This window comes from Pyxicephalus adspersus, chromosome 1 (assembly GCF_032062135.1).
Source record: "Pyxicephalus adspersus chromosome 1, UCB_Pads_2.0, whole genome shotgun sequence".
In the NCBI taxonomy this organism is placed as follows: domain Eukaryota; kingdom Metazoa; phylum Chordata; class Amphibia; order Anura; family Pyxicephalidae; genus Pyxicephalus; species Pyxicephalus adspersus.
The window spans coordinates 169,868,074-169,887,250 of NC_092858.1; the positions used below are offsets into that span (position 1 = coordinate 169,868,074).

General features: G+C 38.1%; 1 protein-coding gene across 1 annotated transcript in view; it reads right to left on the reverse strand.

Annotated features, from left to right (window-relative positions):
• Positions 1-19,177, reverse strand: part of LOC140321609 (CD226 antigen-like) — a 33,139-nt gene that overhangs the window by 9,946 nt on the left and 4,016 nt on the right. Inside the window, exons 2-3 of the mRNA XM_072398351.1 lie at positions 11,687-11,808; positions 62-122 (exon numbers count right to left, since the gene is read on the reverse strand). Of these exons, the coding sequence (XP_072254452.1) occupies positions 62-122; positions 11,687-11,808 (183 nt within the window). The remainder of the gene's footprint in view (positions 1-61; positions 123-11,686; positions 11,809-19,177) is intronic.

Here is a 19,177-nt window from a genome sequence, read left to right on the forward strand (position 1 = left end):
TCTTTGTCCTGGCATTGCACTACGGTTACCAGAATAGGAACTTTGCAGTTATAAATCTTACCATTGACCGATGCCGTCATACATAAAGAACTTAGAACGCATGCAAAGATGAAACGCCCTTCCTGTAAGATAAAAAATGAAAGTGTGAAGATAAAGATCAGTTACAGGCTCCAGTAATGACAATCAACATGTTATAATAACAAATGCTTTTTAGGGATCATCTGTGACGCTACTCCGAATTCAGGAGCAGTGCAGCATTGTTGCCACCCTATCACAGGAAACAGCATTTGGTGGATTTTTCTATCAGGATCAATCGGTATTTATGGGATTTTACAGGAAGACCAAATATGAAGATCAAGCATGACAAGCCACAGGTGCTAATGTCCATTAGAACCTTTTTATACATATTACTAAAATTCTCATATATAACGTTTCTGTTTTTCCATTGTCAGTGTTTTGTTTTTCTGAAAAAAGAAAGTAAATCAGCTGAAAGAAAAAATTAATAAAAAAGTAATATCCTTAAGAAAAGCTTGCTTTTTCCTTTCACTTCCTTAAATCACACGAAGCTGTTATTTTCACACGACTGCAAAATGCAAAGTAAGATGTTTTTAGTTCAGTTATTAAAGTCTTGTGATTGGACTGATTCCTAAAATGCCAATAAAAATATCACGGGGTGAAGGAGGGTCCAGGGACAGGTGGTCACTTTTTCTATAGGCCGTGGAGAACACATTAGCGTGTAACTTGTTCCAAAGAATGGACACAGACTGGCAAATGACCAAAGGAAATGAATGAAATATCGGTCATAGACAAAGAAAGAAAATGCTAAATATAAAACTATACAGCATTTCCTTATATTATCCTAAACTATTACTTTCATAAAATAAATTGTCAGAAAACATAATACAATATTTTTAATATTGCTAACAACGTTCTGCACTCCTCCCAACTTCTTGAGATCATGATGAAGGAACATTTTAGGCACAATGTCGGTAAATGACACGCCCCTGCCACACCCCAATTTTGCAGACTAATAAAAATAAATACGCCCGACATGATTGGTTATTTCTACAAAGAACAAGTCCTATATTCACATTTCCAAATAACAAATGGAATGCTTAGAGACTGGATGAAGGTTTACTGCAAATTAACAATTTGTAATAGATAAATATACGATTTCTGTATTTCCACCTAAAAGGAAAGACAACTGAGTGGAAAGAAGGGAAAGAAGGACAGAAGGATCTGGAAGAGGGACAGTCCTTCTAAATCAGGAATGGTTGAGAGATATAAATAGGTAAATTCCTCAAAATTAAGGACAGTAGGGAGGTATGAACAGGAAAAGTTCCTCTAAATAATATCAATTATTGGGAGGTATAATGATGGACAGTCCCTCTACATCATGGACAATTGGGGGAAATAAAGAGGGACAGTTCCTCAAGATCAAGGACAGTCGGGAGGTATGTGGAGGGAAAGTCCTTCCAAAAACAGGGACAGTTGGGAGGTATGAAGAGGGACAGTTCCAATAAATCAGCGACAATTTGGACATATAAAAAAGGGCAGAACCTTGGAAGTTGGGGGCCCATTTCTCCAAACCAATGACAGTTGAGAAGGCCAAAAAAGGGAGAGTCCCTTTCAAACTAGTCACAGTTTAGAAGTATAAAAAGCCTGTAAATCAAGGACAGTGGGAAGGTGGGAAGAGGAACAGTTCCTTTAAATCAGGGACATTTGGGAGGTAAAAAGAGGATTAGACCCTCTGAATCTGGGACAGTTAGGAGTTATTCGGTGGCAGAGTTCCTCCAAATCATAGACAGTTGCAATGTATACTCCTGCACCTTTATCAAGAAGAGAGGGTCGTGTTTTGCTCTGATCAGAATTGTCACATTAGTCCCATGGCTAGGTAAGTCCCAGGGCTTTGGGAAGACATATTGAGGTAAGTTGATGTACCTGTAAGTCTTTGATTTTAGGTTTTATTATATATGCTCTACTTTAAAGGTCACTGTGGGGGATTTGGAGGTTGCAATTGCTGTCTTCAACTAAAAATGTTTAATGTTGATCCAATAGCATTAAAATTATAGATCTCTGATCCAGGGCAAGTATGCAGATCAGGAGTTCTGATTCTTTGATGTTGATGGACCTTGATGTTTTTTTTTGGACTATTCTGGAAGAACTCAAAAAGTACAGAAGCTGGAAAAGGCCAGGCGGCTAGCATGTTTGCGTTAACTAAACATTTTCAATAATATTTATAAACTAGACCAAATTTTACAGATTATGACAGCCAAATCCAAATTCCAGAATCATTTTTAGTGGTTTGGAGTGACTTCTGGGAGAAAAGTACCAACAGATCCTCCATTGGCTTTTTCTGGCTTCTGGTGTCCTCTGAGCACCCAAAGTTTTACTGCCACTTCCACCAGCTCCCGCTCCTACATCTTAGGATCCCTGTGAATATTCTAAAGTAAAAAGTTTCAAGATGTTTATTTATTTTTTTTTGCTCAATCATCTTGATCAGGAGGAATTTTCAGCAGTTTCCCAAATCACAATTTTGCATTGTTTGTTGCTCTTGTGTAACTAACATATACTTTTTGGAGCCTGGTTTAGATTTATTGGGGCTTCTGGTTCAGTACATCAATTTTTTTTAACCAAACCTCAGCTTTTCAAAAGTTTGATTTCTGGTTAAATGATGCCTTTTTTTCTCCAATATCTGTACAGCAACCTTCCTTGGATCAGTACCAATAAACCTGATTAGTGAAGGCAAATATTCAGGGTGACTACACGCAGATCTATGTGAGATCAATTTTGTATTATTTTCAAATATAAACCGACCACCAACTTAACATTTTCGATTTTACAATCTACAGTTATAAATGTTATAAATGATAAGCCCAAACCCAATAATATACATATTGGTTCTGTAGGTTGGTAAATAATAATTCCATAATTATTGTTTAACTTTTTCCATTAGCAGAGATTTCCTCCACCTTGGGCAGTAAAGAATAAAAAGCATCATATAGCGGACAAAACAGTCCACGGGGTCGAGGTTCATTCCAGCTTTTAATAGTTAATGAATTTCCTACAGGAAACGGGTCATTGTAAGCAAGTTCCCTGACTTCTCTGTGTTAGACAACATTGAATACGAGAGTATTTCTGAAAATGATTCATTAAACCTAAATATTATTTCTAGGTCTCTTCTATGCAGAAAAATATTTGATTGTAGGAAATTGTAGAAGTATGTTCAATGCAGCTGATTAGCTAATTTTGCAATATTAATGCAACTTTTCTTTTTATTTTCTCCCATTTAGTTTGTATGCGTGCTATGGAAAACATTTTGTTATATATGCAAAAAAATCATGTTGATCCTGATAGCATCATGTGTTCCCTATATCAGTATTGTTATACAGAGGAGTGCAGGGGAAATGTTCTGTATCACTGTCCTAGGGGGACCTTAGTAAATATTTGTTACTTTAGGACATAATTGTATTACTAGCAAGATTTTAAGGGAGACAAAAAAACTTGCAAGCAAAAAAACAGTGCAAGCACCACATCTAAGGATTAGTAATCTGCAGCATATTTCAGGTTTATCTGTGGCTTCAGATTTTACATGTCGAATGTAATCCAGTTTATAGGAAAACATGCCTATGAAATGCTAAGGTTTGGCTTGTATTGTATAATTGTATAACTGATTAACACCTCCTTTATAATTACGGATTGTGGTAGGAGCACATGTCCGGCGCATTATATTGCCATTCATTTAGCAATGAACCTCATACAGTACAAAAGGGATTGATGGAGCAATACCGCTATGCAATAAAAGTCATATATCATATGATATGGGTTTCTGTGTTATAAAAATACATTTTAAAGAGTTTCAGGGCCAATAATTTTTTCTGGCATTGCGTGGCCATTTCAAAGAAATGGAATATGTTACCAATACGAATGTTCATTCACCAAATACCACAACACAAATACCATGCAGGTATAAAGAAATCCTTGTTACCATTGCGACACTTTACTGTTTGGTAACTGTACTCATTTTCAAGACAATATGATCAATGTTAATAATGTAAGGAACAATTAGAAGTTAATTCTCTTAGCAACAAAGAGAATAAATCACCGGCATGATCCTGGAGTTTTCCTCAAAAGGAACATTTGAATGTAAAATCTAAAAATGTGACCCAAATGAATGCATGAAAATATTATAAATACAAGAAAAACCTTAAATAAAATACTAAAACTGCAAAGTGCCTAACAATAAACTGAAGCGTAGCTCAAAATTATGTAGCCCTGTCCAGATCCTAATTATTCTGAATTGAATTCATGAATCCAATATTTTCATTATATATATTTATATATATATATATATATATATATATATATCTGTGTGTATACTGTATAATATATATACAAATATATATGTATATTATACATATATATAAATAATATACAGCATACACACAGATATATATATAATACAATATAATAGTCCTGTAATTTGCACAGTGCAGAATGAAATATTGGAATCTTACTATAAGCTGGTCTTATCATTATTAATATTATTACCAATTACAGTATTATAAGACAATGATGGGATCTTTTGGGAGCACCATTGGTGGGTATTGGCTGGTAATTATTTATAGATGATGGGTTGAATAACCTCAGATTTTTTGGACCTCCCTTGATGGATATTGGTAAAAAAATTGACCTAATAAATAAATCCTGGCTCATCCAACCCGGCCATCACAACCATTCATTCTCACCCTTCTTGCTGCAATCTACCCAATGTAAGGATATCATCCTCCCATTCATGAGAGGTGAATAGATTTGGCAGATCACATACAGGGCTCTCTACACCTGTGGCCAGCTAGCACCCCTCACATGTAAGGTTGTATCAGTAAATTAATGGTGTATTCATAAATATTATTATTATGAGATTTCAGGGATATCAATGGTCCTGATTTGACTTTCATAGGAGAACCTGTAATAGGTGATCCAGCAAATTTGGATTTCCTAAAAACTATTGCCTATTAGTTGCCAATTTTTCCAGATCCATTGCGGGATTTTTGGAACACCCAGGTTCTCCCATGATAGTCTATCTTCTTCAGTCTTGGAGAACTTTAATAAATCAGTCCCAATGTCTCCCTAATAATGAAGTTGCAAGGATTTCCCATTAACATGAATCAATCAAAGACTATACCGCATGAAAAAAATGCTGTGGGCTCCATCCAGAATGCAAAATCATGTATTTGCACTGCTTGCTTAGATGTTGGGGCAAATAAATAAATCACATGATAAAACCATTTCTTTCTCAATAATGACCATCATTTATCATGAATCTACATTAAAATCTAAATAACTAAAAAATAATTATAATAAATTATTATTTTAAAATTCATCAGAACTTTTATTAATAAACAGTATTCATTTAGCGCCAACATATTCAGCAGCTCTGTACAATAAATAGGGGTAGCAAATAACAGACAGATACAAACAATGACACAGAAGTAGGCGAGAACTCTGAGATTATATATATGTCATGAGATTATATATAAAATACCAATTTAGATGAAAATGACAATAACTATAATATTAGTATCTCAGGAGTGCAGCAGATGTCAAGCCTCCGAATATTGATTTGTCCAATTCTGGACGCTCACACTGACCGCTTCAAGTAAAACGTATCACAGATGGGTAAATAGTGAATAATAATTCCACACGGTGAATGTAGTGCATTTTCACCAATAAAATGTATAAGGTTTGTAGACATAAATGTAAAGATTTATTGTCGTATGCTGCTTACAAAATGAAACTTACAAAAAGGAGCAATAAATAGCATAAAGGAAACATGAAAGAGCAGAGAGCACACAGCTTGTGTCTTACCGTCCAGTCCATGGTCAGCTCAGCAAACTTATAAAAACTTATTTCCTCTGCTATCCTCATATAGACGACAACTTGGACTGATTGTACTGCCATCTAGTGGACAGTTCTTGTAAGGCATACTCAACCCAAATCCAAAAATTCAAAAACGAGTCCTCGCCATCTCCTGTGTCATTAGCCCTGATTTACTAAAATTCTCCAAGGCTGGAAAGAATACACTTTCATCAGTGAAGCTGGTTGATCCAGCAAACTGGAATGGATCTGGTTCTGGATTGAAAACCCTTTGCTAACAAATAGCTAATGACTTTTAGGAAATCCATTCTAGGTTTGCTGGATTACCCAGCTTCACTGATGAAAGTGTTTTCTCGCCGTCCTTGGAGAACCTTAATAAATCAGGGCCATTGTCTGTATCTGTCATTCGCAACTCCTATTAAATGCATAGCACCGAATAATATGTTAGCGCTCTATAAATACTGTTTATAAATAATAATATAATTTAGTGATTGCTCAGAATTTGTTGGTTACACATCAGTTTTACAACTTTATTTAATATTTGGCAATATTTTGTAACAATGGTGTTCATATATATTGTGCTTAATTAAAATATATTGCTGTTCTGTGCATTTTGTACTTTTTGCATGCTACTTATTATCATTCAGTCATTGATTTATTGGCTCCTAGGTATCATTGCAGAGATAGTTATGTTCATGTTTTACACGCAGCGTGATTTTATTCCAGGTGTTATAAATTGTGATAGTGAGTAGTAATGAGTATTTGGTTGTCTGTATGGCTATGTATAGAATTCAGAGGGTCTGATTTAAAACAGCTCTCCAAGACTTGAGGAGATAGATTATCATGGGTGAACCTGAGTAATCCAGCAAACCCAGAATGGATTTCTTCAAACTCAATTGCTAATATTTGACAAAAGTGTTCAATCCTGCACCAGATCCATTCTAAGTTTGCTAGATCACCCAGGTTTTCCCATGAAAGTCTATCATCTACTGTCTTGCAGAGCTGTAACAAATCAGACTCAATTTGTGTTTTTTTTTGAAAATAAATGTTGCACATCCATTTTTTTACTATGACTATGCCATTTTTCAAGAACTGATGGAAATGATTAAACAACTCTAAATTGCTGCTACATATACTGAATCAGTCAGTGTATAAGTTTAGAAATGAAAAAAGAATGATTGCACAACAATTAACAGCAATACTTACATATAAAATATTAAATAAAATAAATATATTTACAACACAAAACACAAAAAAAACACAAAGCCTTTTTTTGCACATCACACAACATAAAATCATTCTAAGAATTAATAAACTATGAAACAGAAACCATAATAAGAACAGAAGAGAGCACAGGCCCCAATGCCGCACCTTGCACCTCACATAAACTAAAGCAGCAAGTCGCTAAAAGGTCATTTCTAAACTATTTGCAATTTGACAGCTGGTCCTGCTCCACGTATTAGATACACCGGCATTAACGTGGAAGTAAAATCATATTTACCTTCAATTCCACAGAGCAGTCTAATTATCGGGGGGTTTCTTCCATCGGGTCCCGCATCGTCCTGGTATCCGCCTTCAGGCGGCCATCTTTTCCTCTCCTGTGTTCTTCATCAACATCACCCAAACTGAGGCGTGAGATCGGGGGATGTAGATTGAGAAAAATACTTGCCCATTTCACTGTGCATGTGTGAGATGGGAAATTTTTTCCTCTTTGATGAAAGGGCTCCTTCCTGCCAAGGCATGCACAGAAGGCGCACCCGGGATGCGTGATGTAGGTATACTAGGGGGCTTTGCGCTCCCATTCATTCTTGATCACCTTAGGGGGCTGTGCTGCACCTTTTTTTTTATATAAAAAAAAATGTTGTACTTAAAAAAAAAACTTTAGGCTTACATAAAATAATTGTCTACCCATTTATGTAAAATAAAAATTCTGAGTTTAGTGCCTCTGTCTTGACTGCCACGGCAGTAGGAAGACTCCATGGGTGTAAAAATAACGTATCCCAGGAGGCAGCGGGCCACTCGTTCTGTGCATGCCCTGCATGCGTACAAGGGGTTTCCTTTTACTGGCAGATCTCATACATGCGATTGTGATCACACAATCAACTGATATATTGTAATTTCAGGCTCATGCTACATATATGATATTTAGCTGCCTTTATTGAAGGAAAGAAAACATTCTATAAAATACAGTACAGATTCTTTTATATACAGTGGAACTATTGTACTAACATCATATTGAACTAACATCTAAAATCATACGCATACATTATCATCAGGTTTACAGTGTAACACTTATTAGTATTTTTTAGCAACACCATTGGGTCTAATCTAATATTCATTGAAACATTTTCTGGTGGAGAATCTTTCAAGTCCATGTGTTTAAATGTCAGTAACTGATTTTTCCAAAATGTTTCAAAGAAATTTACATTCACTGTTCTAGAAATAGACCTCTTTTTTTTCTGTATCTAAAAGTTTATATATTTTTATTCTTTGTATTTCTTGTAATTCACACTTGGATCAGGCCAGTCGCGACTGCTTAGACTACATCTATAGATAGTTGCAACAGCATATCATGGGTCTACAGTCACAAAAAAATGAAAATAAATTTTTTACCAGTGTTTCTTGACTCTTTTAACATGGGGAACTCTTAACCCCCCCCCCAGTGGTATTCCTGAGTGTGACTCACACTCGGGGTAACTTTGAGGGACATCCTTACCTTATCCCCGCGCTCCAGCGGCGATCCCACGATCCCGCTGTGATGGCAGGGCACTTCTCCATCGGGGGCGTGGCCAGGCGGGAAATTTTAAAGCAGATTACACAGTAATCTGCTTTTAAATACCCCCCGGCTCCCCACCACCCCGATGCACGCATCTGCAGTTAGATGGGATGCACCATGCAGGATTTCTGCTTGGTTCATCGCATCTAACTGCAGATGCGATCACCAATAGTAAATCCAGGGGGTGATGCCAGAGGAGATTTCCCGCTGGCAGCACCCCCTGAATCTACTCCAGCTGCTGTCCTGCTCGCATGTCCTGGAGGCTGATCTCCAGGTGATGCGAGCAGGGGAATGAGCAGGACGGGGACATCCCCACCATGTGTGATATCTTCCAGGTGATGCGGTGGAGTGATGAATTCTGGGGGCGGGAAATTTCTTTTTACAGTAAAAAACACATCAAAACATAAAATAAAAGTAAAAGTACATATTGTAGTGCACCAAGAATCATTGCCCAGTGCCCTGATTTACATTTTGCCCACTATTAGCCCTGACCTTGATCTGACCTTTTGATGACTTTTTGATCACTTCCTGAATGTATCATTTCATCACTTTGTCTTTGACCTTGATTGTTCCTGACTTATTGCTGCAAGTCTCTGCTAGGCTGGAGAGCAGCTGCACACAGGAGGGGGGCTGGTGGGCCTGTATATTAGCTTGAAATCCCTGAGGTGAGAGGAGCCGTGTCTCACATGCAGCTGGCTTGCGAGGCGCCGGAACCGGAAGTCACGTGTAGACTTTTAAAAAGGGGACCAAAAATTCCATTGACTTGAAACAAATAGATGAATTAGATTATCAGTGCATTGTGGGTTTGATGCTGTCTTGTAGATTTAATGCTGACTATTTGATATTTAAGCCTTCTCGTGGCTTTGTGTTGAAGATTCACTTTCTTCTATTAGAGAAGTCTAAAAAAAAAAAAGAAAAAGAACAGAAAAAAAGAGAAAAATAAATATATTTATAGAAAACCAGTAATGAGTTTATACAGGGGGATACTAAGATCATATATCAATCTGCCTAAAGATTTCTATTTTCAACCTTTTTAGGTCTTACTTTAATGAGAACTTTGAGCACAGAAAGAGCCATAGCCAAAGGGCCCATGTATCAACAACCCGACCTCATCCTCAAAACACAATCCCGAGTCTGATTTATTTTTGGAGAATATAGGCTATCATGGAAGAACCTGGAATTGATCTGGTGCACAATTGCGAATATTTGCTAGCTACTAGAAAATGGTTTTTAGGAAATCCATTCCAGATTTGGTGGATCACCCAGGTTCTCCCATGATAGTCTATTTTCTTCAGTCTTGGAGGGCTGTAATAAATCAGGCACAGTGAATGCTACATGCTGATGCCCTGAATTCACAGTATATCCTCAGCTGTGCATGGGAATTTAGAACATCTTGTGACAAAATAGAAGTTTTGGATAGCTATTGGGTAAAGATAAGTATTTTAGCTTAAGCTGCTTTTCCTTTTTTAATACTGACAGGGGACCAATGGGTTGGTTAAAATAGACTGAACAAAAGTTTTGCTATAAGCTAAAATTTGTGCTACAAACATAAAAATAGAATACTCACAGAAGCTTTCTTGGATACTTGTGATTTCCATCTCAGTGTGAAAAAAGTCACAATAATAATGATTTTAATAATAATTGCACATAATAAATGCAAAATAAGATGCACTGAATACCCTTTCTGTTCTGTTCTGTTGAAAAAAAGAACATGGTTAGGAACAGGATCAAGTAATGATTCTAGTTAATTCCAGCTCCACCATTTTTTCATTTGTTTAATTTTTTGTATGTGTCTCATTTAATCCATTCAAACATTCACCCCTCCGTTTACAGAAAAGTGACAATGTCTCTGCAATGGTCACCTTACAAGCATTCCCTTGATGCTTCTGTCAATGTCTCAATTAGTAACACTACCTGATATGTCATTGGACGAATGAGAAGAGCGGCTAGGGGAGTATTTTTCTATCAGGTCAGAAATGTAAGTGGGACAATAACTGTGTAGGGATTTGAAGGCAAAGCACAGGAGCTTGAATTTGATTCAGAACCCTTGTTCGGACATATTTCTGTAAGTTACAGGTCTACAATTTAAAAAAAAAATTTCATGAAAAACAGTGTATCACTTTTGGTACAGAAATCTAGACCTCAGTGTAACGCTCAGGTGGTTAAACAAGAATACATAAATAAATCAAAAGCCAACCATGGTCGGGTTTACCAGCCAGGGAGTTAAAAACCTTAAGAAGGCTAAAAAGCACAAACACTTCACGCGTAGCTCTTAAAAAAGGGGACCCAAAAGTCTGTTGGCTTCAAACCAATAGATGAATTAGATTATCAGTGCATTGTGAGTGTGTAGCTTTGTGTTGAAGATTCAGTTTCTTCTATTAGAGAAGTCTAAAAAAAAAAAAAAAGAACAGAAAAAGAGAAAAATAAATATAATAATAGAAAACCAGTAATGAGTTTATACGGCGGGAAACTAAGATCATATATCAATCTGCCCAAAGATTTCTATTTTGAACCCGAACACTTACATACTTTAATGACAACTTCAGAAAGAGCCATAGCCAAGGGGCCCATGCATTAAATGCCCGACCTCATCGTCATATTTTTGGAGAATATAGGCTATCATAGAATGGGTGATCCTGCAAACCTGGAATGGATCTGGTCCACAATTGCGAATATTTGCTAGCTACTAGAAAATGATTTTTAGGAATTCCATTCCAGATTTGTTGGATCACCCAGGTTCTCCCATGATAGTCTATTTTTTGCAGTCTTGGAGGGCTGTAATAAATCAGGCACAGTGAATGCTACATGCTGATGCCCTGAATTCACAGTATATCCTCAGCTGTGCATGGGAATTTAGAACATCTTGTGACAAAATAGACGTTTTGGATATTTGTTGGGTAAAGATAAGTATTTTAGCTTTAGCTGCTTTTCCTTTTTTAATACTGACAGGGGACCAATGGGTTAAAATGGACTGAACAAAAGTTTCGCTATAAGCTAAAATATGTGCTACAAACATAAAAATAGAATACTCACAGAAGCTTTCTTGGATACTTGCAATTTCCATCTCAGTGTGAAAAAAGTCACAATAATAATGATTATAATAATAATTGCACATAGCAATTGCAAAATAAGATGCACTGAATACTCTTCAAGTCCTGTTGAAAAAAAGAACATGGTTAGAAACAGGATCAAGTAATGATTTTAATTAATTCCAGCTCCACCATTTTTTCATTTGTTTATTTTTTTGTGTCTCATTTGATCCATTCAAACATTCACCCCTCCGTTCACAGAAAAGTGACAATGTCTCTGCAATGGTCACCTTACAAGCATTCCCTTGATGCTTCTGTCAATGTCTCAATTAGTAACACTACCTGGTATGTCATTGGACGAATGAGAAGAGCGGCTAGGGGAGTATTTTTCTATCAGGTCAGAAATGTAAGTGGGACAATAACTGTGGAGGGATTTGAAGGCAAAGCACAGGAGCTTAAATTTGATTCTAAGGTGAAATGGAAGCCAATGGAGAGAACTACAAAGAGATGCGACCTTATCCAGGACTGAGGGAGACAGGTCAGGGGTGGACAGATAAATTTGAGTGTCATCAGCATACCGATGGTACTGTAAGCCAAAGGAGGATATGAGACTACCGAGAGAGGAGGTGCACAGAGTAAAGAGGACCAGTCCAAGGACTGACCCTTGTGGGGGGAGAGTGGGGGAGAAGGAATTACCATTGAAAGAAACTTGAAAGGAGCGGTCAGACAGATAGGAAGCAAACCAAGAGAGAGCAGTGTCACTGATACCAATGGAGCGCATGATTTGTATTAGAAGGGGGTGATCAACAGTGTCAAAAGCAAAGGAAAGATCAAAAAGAAAAAGGAGGGAAAAGTTGTCTTGAGACTTAGCTCTAATTAAGTCAAGGTCAAGGAGAGAGTTGGTACTATGGTAATCGGTGAGCCTTTTGTAGACAAGGCGCTCAAGAAGTTTGGAGACATATGGGAGAAGGGAGATAGGACAGTTTCTTCAGGATAGGGAGAATTATGGCATGTTTGAAAGTGGAGGGGTATTAACCAGTAGAGAGAGAAAGGTTGAATAGTTTTATTTGGTGGGGGCACAGAGTAGATCAGAGGGAATTGGGACATGTAGTAGATGGAGTGGACATGTAGTAGATGGAGATGATGAGAGAAGAGTTTGTCCATAGTGACAGGGCTGAGGGAGGCCAGTGATGATTTACAGGTGGAAGGGGTGGGTATGGTTGGAGTGGCTCGGTGGGCAGAGACATCAAGTCTGATTTTGTCAATTTTATCTCTAAAGTAGGTGGCTATGTCTTGGGCAGATAAGGATGTTGTGGGGGAAGTAGGAGTGGGGTTTAGGAGGGAGTCAATTGTTGAGAAGAGGTTGCGTGGGTTGGAAGCTTGAGAGGAAATGTTAGGAAAGAAAAAATTTTCCTTGGTGACATTGAGCTCAGTGTTAAAGCTTTGTAGCTTGGCTTTGTAGTCCACAGAGTCAGCACTAAGGCCAGATTTTCTCCACTTGCGCTCAACTCGAACTGTGTTTTGTAGCTGTTTAGTGTGATTGTTGAGCCAGGGTCGGGGGTTGGCAGGGCGGGGGCAGCAGAAGGTGGCAGGGGCAACTTTATCAAGAGCCAAGGATAGACAGGCGTGGGGAGTTACCATTGAAAGAAACTTGAACGGAGCGGTCAGACAGATAGGAAGCAAACCAAGAGAGAGCAGTGTCACAGATACCAATGGAGCGCATGATTTGTATTAGAAGGGGATGATCAACAGTGTCAAAAGCCGAGGAAAGATCAAAAAGAAAAAGGAGGGAAACATTGCCTTGAGACTTAGCTCTAATTAAGTCAAGTCAAGGAGAGAGTTGGTGCTCAGGTAATCGGTAAGCCTTTTGTAGACAAGGCGCTGAAGAAGTTTGGAAACATATGGGAGAAGGGAGATAGGACAGTATCAATATAATAATAATAGTTGGAGGGTAGGGAGGGGTCCAGTGAGGGTTTCTTCAGGATAGGGAGAATTATGGCATGTTTGAAAGTGGAGGGGTATTTACCAGTAGAGAGGGAAAGGTTGAATAATTTTATTTGGTGGGGGTCAGGGTGGAGGAATGGGCACAGAGTAGATCAGAGGGAATTGGGACAAGCTTATAAGGAATTATAAGGCACTGTTTTATTTTTTTTGAAATGCCAAAATATGCCCTAAGTCTTATTTTCAGGGGATGTCTTATCTTTCCATGAAGAAGACAACAGTACACATTTATTGTTGAAATTCACTCATGATCACTCAAGTGCCATTGATTGTCCCCTTCTGATCACTCATGTGATGTTCATATTCCCCTTCTGATCACTCTATGCAAAGATTGTCCCCTTCTGATCACTCTATGCAAAGATTGTCCCCTTTTGATCACTCTATGCCATTGATTGTCCCCTTTTGTTCACTTACCAGTAATTAAGTGTAGGGATCTCCGTTAGGGTAGGGATCTCTGTTAGGGCAGGAATCAGCAGCTTGCTTCCTGGTGCAAAATGTCAGCTTGTTACTTTCAGTTTCACTCTGCACTGCAGCCAGGAGCAGACATGTGCTGCAGCCAGCATCAAGGAGACACACACAGGATCAAATATCGGGGGATGTCTTATTCATGGGTGAGTGTCTTATTTTAATTATTTTTTCAAATATCGGGGGTGGCTTATTTATTGGGGATGACTTAAAATCGGGGAAACACGGTAAGAGAAGATTTCGTCCACAGTGACGGGGCTGAGGGAGGCCAGTGATGATTTACAGGTGGAAGGGGTGGGTATGGTTGGAGAGGTTTGGTGAGACATCATGTCTGATTTTGTCAATTTTATCTCTAAAGTAGTTTGCTATGTCTTGGGCAGAGAAGGATGTTGTGGGGGGAGCAGGTGTGGGGTTTAGGAGGGAGTCAATTGTTGAGAAGAGGCTGCGTGGGTTGGAAGCTTGAGAGGAAATGTTAGGAGAGAAAAAATTTTCCTTGGTGACATTGAGCTCAGTGTTAAAGTTTTGTAGCTTGGCTTTGTAGTCCACGGAGTCAGCACTAAGGCCAGATTTTCTCCACTTGCGCTCAACTCGAACTGTCTTTTGTAGCTGTTTAGTGTGATTGTTGAGCCAGGGTCGGGGGTTGGCAGGGCGGGGGTAGCAGAAGGTGGCAGGGGCAACTTTATCAAGAGCCAAGGATAGACAGGCGTGGTCTGGGTAGTGGCAAAGGAGGGCAAGAATTAGTTAGGCTATTATTATTATTATTATTATTATTAATAAACAGGATTTATATAGCGCCAACATATTGCGCAGCCCTGTACATTAGTTTTGAAGGTGATTAGGTTGTGCTCAGAAAGGGGAAATGGTGAGATGTCAAGATGGGTTAGGTTGCATAGTTTGGAAAATACCAGAATCCATTTCTGTTCCAAATCCTGGTTCTATTCCCTTGATTAACTCTCATTGCATTTATTTGGCACTTAAGATTTGGGCATTTGACCTAACCTGATGATTAAATAGAAGTGTTTTGGGCCCTGAATATGGGTGGACTGATGAGAGTAACAGGGAATTTTGGATTTCAGTTGAGCCTGGGTAGGGAAGGGGATTGGCAGGGCAATAAAATCAATTAACACTAAACTGGGACAAATGGATAGGGAACAGAGAGTGCCAGATTCAAATGTGTGCAATAAGTTCATAAAAAATGCACAGCATACAATAGACAATAAATTGGGGATTGCACACAGAATGGAAATGGCAGTCAGATTGCACAGCATACAGGGTACCTGTAAATGAAGAGATAAATGTAAATTAGGTGTAGGAAGATGAAGGAGGTCAGGTCAGCAGTGATGTTAGTTGCTATGAAGAGTGATGCAAGTGATTGGGTCTAAAAGCCAATAATTAGGCCCCACCACCGATCAAGAAAGGGAAAGAAAATAGCCAGGTTATTTATAGTGTGGCAAAAGATTCAATTATATTCAATTGTGCATACAATATAATTTAAACCTAGAAAGTAGTACTGGTCACTTCCCCTGTGCAACGTGGAGAGGTAGACCAATGAACTAGACAATAAATCACTCACTGATATCAAATGTTTGCCTTGTGACCCGACGCGTGTCGCCTCTTAAGGCTTCCTCAGGGGACTTGACAGAGAGCGTTTGTTCAAGAACTGCACAAGAATGCAACTTACATACATCAAGAATTTTACATATATACGTATAATTACACTCCAAATATGAGATACAATGTAGGTTATGGATGTCAAAAGTTTGATACACAATAAATTTGACAATAATAGTATGAATAACAAATTAGCTAAAACAAAGATGGTACAGTGACAATGACATTTTGCTGAATATTATAATGAGTCAAGTAATTTGAAGTGTGTCTAATGTGAATTACTTTGTTGATACATAATTTTTGTGAAAGACAAATTAAGTTTGTTATAACGCCTCATAAGCCATTGTATATGTCAGGGTAATTATTTGGGATGAGAACATTTCATAGTATGAGAGATGTCTTAGAAAAGGATGGAAAGGAATGACACCACGTAGCATCTAGGCAAGAGACAGGGGAAGAAAGAGGAAAGGTTTGTTTATGAGTAAGATTACAGAGTTTATTTCGTTGGGAAAAATATTACCTCAATATGGGGGTATTAGGTTGCTTCTAGTAAACATTAGATATGGATGTGGATAGAAATAATTGTACATCAGATTTAGGAATATAGCTAGTTAGAAATAAAATTATAAGTAATAATAATCAATCATGAATAAAATAAGATAAAGTATAACCATAGTAATGCTGAGATTAGGTTATAGATGATGTCATATAGATATATAAATGGTAACTACTGCGAAGTGCTATAAATAAAGGGTAGTAAGCAAATTACATTGAGGTCAGAATGTGCTGGGAAGAAATATTAACAATTTAATAGTTAAAACTGTATGGAAAGAAAACCCAAATGTGTGTCATATTTACCTGGAAATTTTAGAGTGTAGCACCTGTTGGCTGCAGAGTTTAGCAGTGCTGTGCTGGTGTGTATAAAAGCAGAGACGCTGATCTCCCAACATTATATGGGAAGCCAGCACTGATGAGTGAGCTGAAGTGGGCATGCCCAAGTATACTGCGCATGCGCCATGGAGAATGTAGGCCCTCCCTTCGCTCCATGCCTTAAATTGGGAAATGCATGAAATGTGTTTGGAATGTGAGAGAGAGTCCTGGAATGTGTCTCTCTCGAGTCCTGCGCTGATGGCTCCCCCCCCACCAGGAACGCCCCTGAAGGGAAATTTCTTTTCTCCGCAATACATATGGAGGGGAGGGAATGTATCCTTACGCCGGCGGTGGAAGTGTTATTGCCGACCCCGGTAAATAGGGAAGGGAGGCATAACAAGGAGGCTCAAGAGCCGTGGGTTGCTGACCCCTGCTGGCTGGGATTAGGCCGCATCAACCAGGGGGTGTTAGGCCAGACAGGCTACTGGCTAGGCCGTATTTGGCCTAAAGGCCTGAGTTTGCCTACCCCTGAGGTAGAGGATGATAAACTGTGTGATATGTGGAGGAAGGAGGACAGGAAACCTTATTGGCTCCCAATTTTTGCATTAAATGTCAGAGAATTCGTGAGATGGTGATGCTGGAAATTTAAATGTAGCTAAACATTGCAGAAAGAACTGTATATGGGGTTTCTTGTCCACGGTATTGTTTCATTTTTTTTTTGCCTTTGATTGCACTAGGCCAATTGCCTTACAATTTCTTGAATGCATTATTACAGGTAAGAAATTTAAAAAAGAGTCCAAAATAAAGTATGTAAGCAAAAGACACACTGTCACTGAGCAATACATAAACATATACATACATACATGCAAATATACCACTGACATATACCACAGGGCTGTACAAAGATTAGCGGTGCACTGAATCACATTAATCTGAGTCATATGTCTAGTTTGGTTTAAAATGTCTTGTGTTTCCCAGTGATGGTGGAATATAGCAAGTTTGGTTGAAATGTGTCTATAGGTTTCCTAGTGATCACTAACTATAGCTCTGACATATAGCACAGCACTGTACAAAGATCATTGGTGCACTCACATGAGTCTGAGTCATATTTCTAGCAAGTTTGGTTGAAATGTCTTCATGCATTTCCTAGTGATCAAAATATATCAGAGCCTATTTTGGAAAAACATCAGGTCAGATCTCAGGATAGCTCAGAGAAGTTGCAAGTTGTCACCTGCTCAGTCACCGGCAAGCCAGCCCCCCAAATCTCATGGAACACTACAGCTGGTTTGACAATTACACCTCAGATGTACACCATTAAAAACCCAAATGGAACAGAGACAACCATAAGTAACTTTACTCAAAAAGTTACTCAGAAACTGGGAGAAAAAGTGATCTGTGTAGTGAGTCACCCAACCCTCCACTCCGACATATACCTCTCCACATTCCTAGATGACACAGGTAAGTTGTCCAATGCAATATTTCACATTATTTACCAATTTGTTTAAGTTTATGGGTATCATGATTAATATTTTTGTAGCAATGTGTAGTTGATAATTTCAAAACACTAATCAGGCAACAAAAACACTTTTTATATATAAAGAGCCAAGAGAAACTTTGGACACTCAAAAATTAAATCACTCAGTTGATCCAGAAGAAGGCAAAATATAGGTGGCCCCTAACTCTAAGTAGAAATTCAAGTATAAACTATTACTATAACTAATAAATAAAAAGTATTTGAGCAACATTACTCTAGATCTAAAGCTTGATTCCTTTTAGCCAATAGAGACAACTTCTAATCCACAACCTAAAAATACATCAAGCATTACTACTTTATCAAAAGTTTGATTTGTGTTGGTCAGTGGAAACAAAATTTTGATCCAGAACAAAACAAATCTTCAAACAACACCAAAGGATCCAAAGTTTGATTCCTGTTGGCCAATAAAGAAGACTTCCAGTCTAAAACCCAATCATGCATCAAGCATTACTCCTGGATCCAAGGCTTGATTTTTTTTGGCCAATGGAGAAAAGTTCTGACCCAGTACCTAAAAATACATCAAGCATTACTACTAGATCCAAGGTTCAAGTCCACAACCTAAAAATACATCAAAGTTTACTTCTGGATCTGAGGCTTGATTCCCGTTGGCCAGTGAAAATGACTTCTAATCCTTAACCTAACAGTACATCAAGCATTACTCCTGGATCCAATGTTTTATTTGTGTTGGCCAGTGGAAAAGTCTTTTGATTCAGAACCAAAAAAATCATCAAACAACACTAAGTGTTCCAAAGTTTGATTCCTGTTGGCCAATAAAGACTTCTAGTCTAAAACCCAATCATACATGTTGACCAATGGAGAAAAGTTCTGACCAAGTACCTAAAAATACATCAAGCATTACTACTAGATTCAAGGTTCAAGTCTATAATCTAAAAATACATCAAAGTTTACTTCCAGATCTGAGGCTTTGTTTCGGTTGGCCAATGGAGAGGATCATCTGTGTATAATGTTTTGTTGTAAAATCAAAAATTATCTATAAAATCTGTCACAGTATTT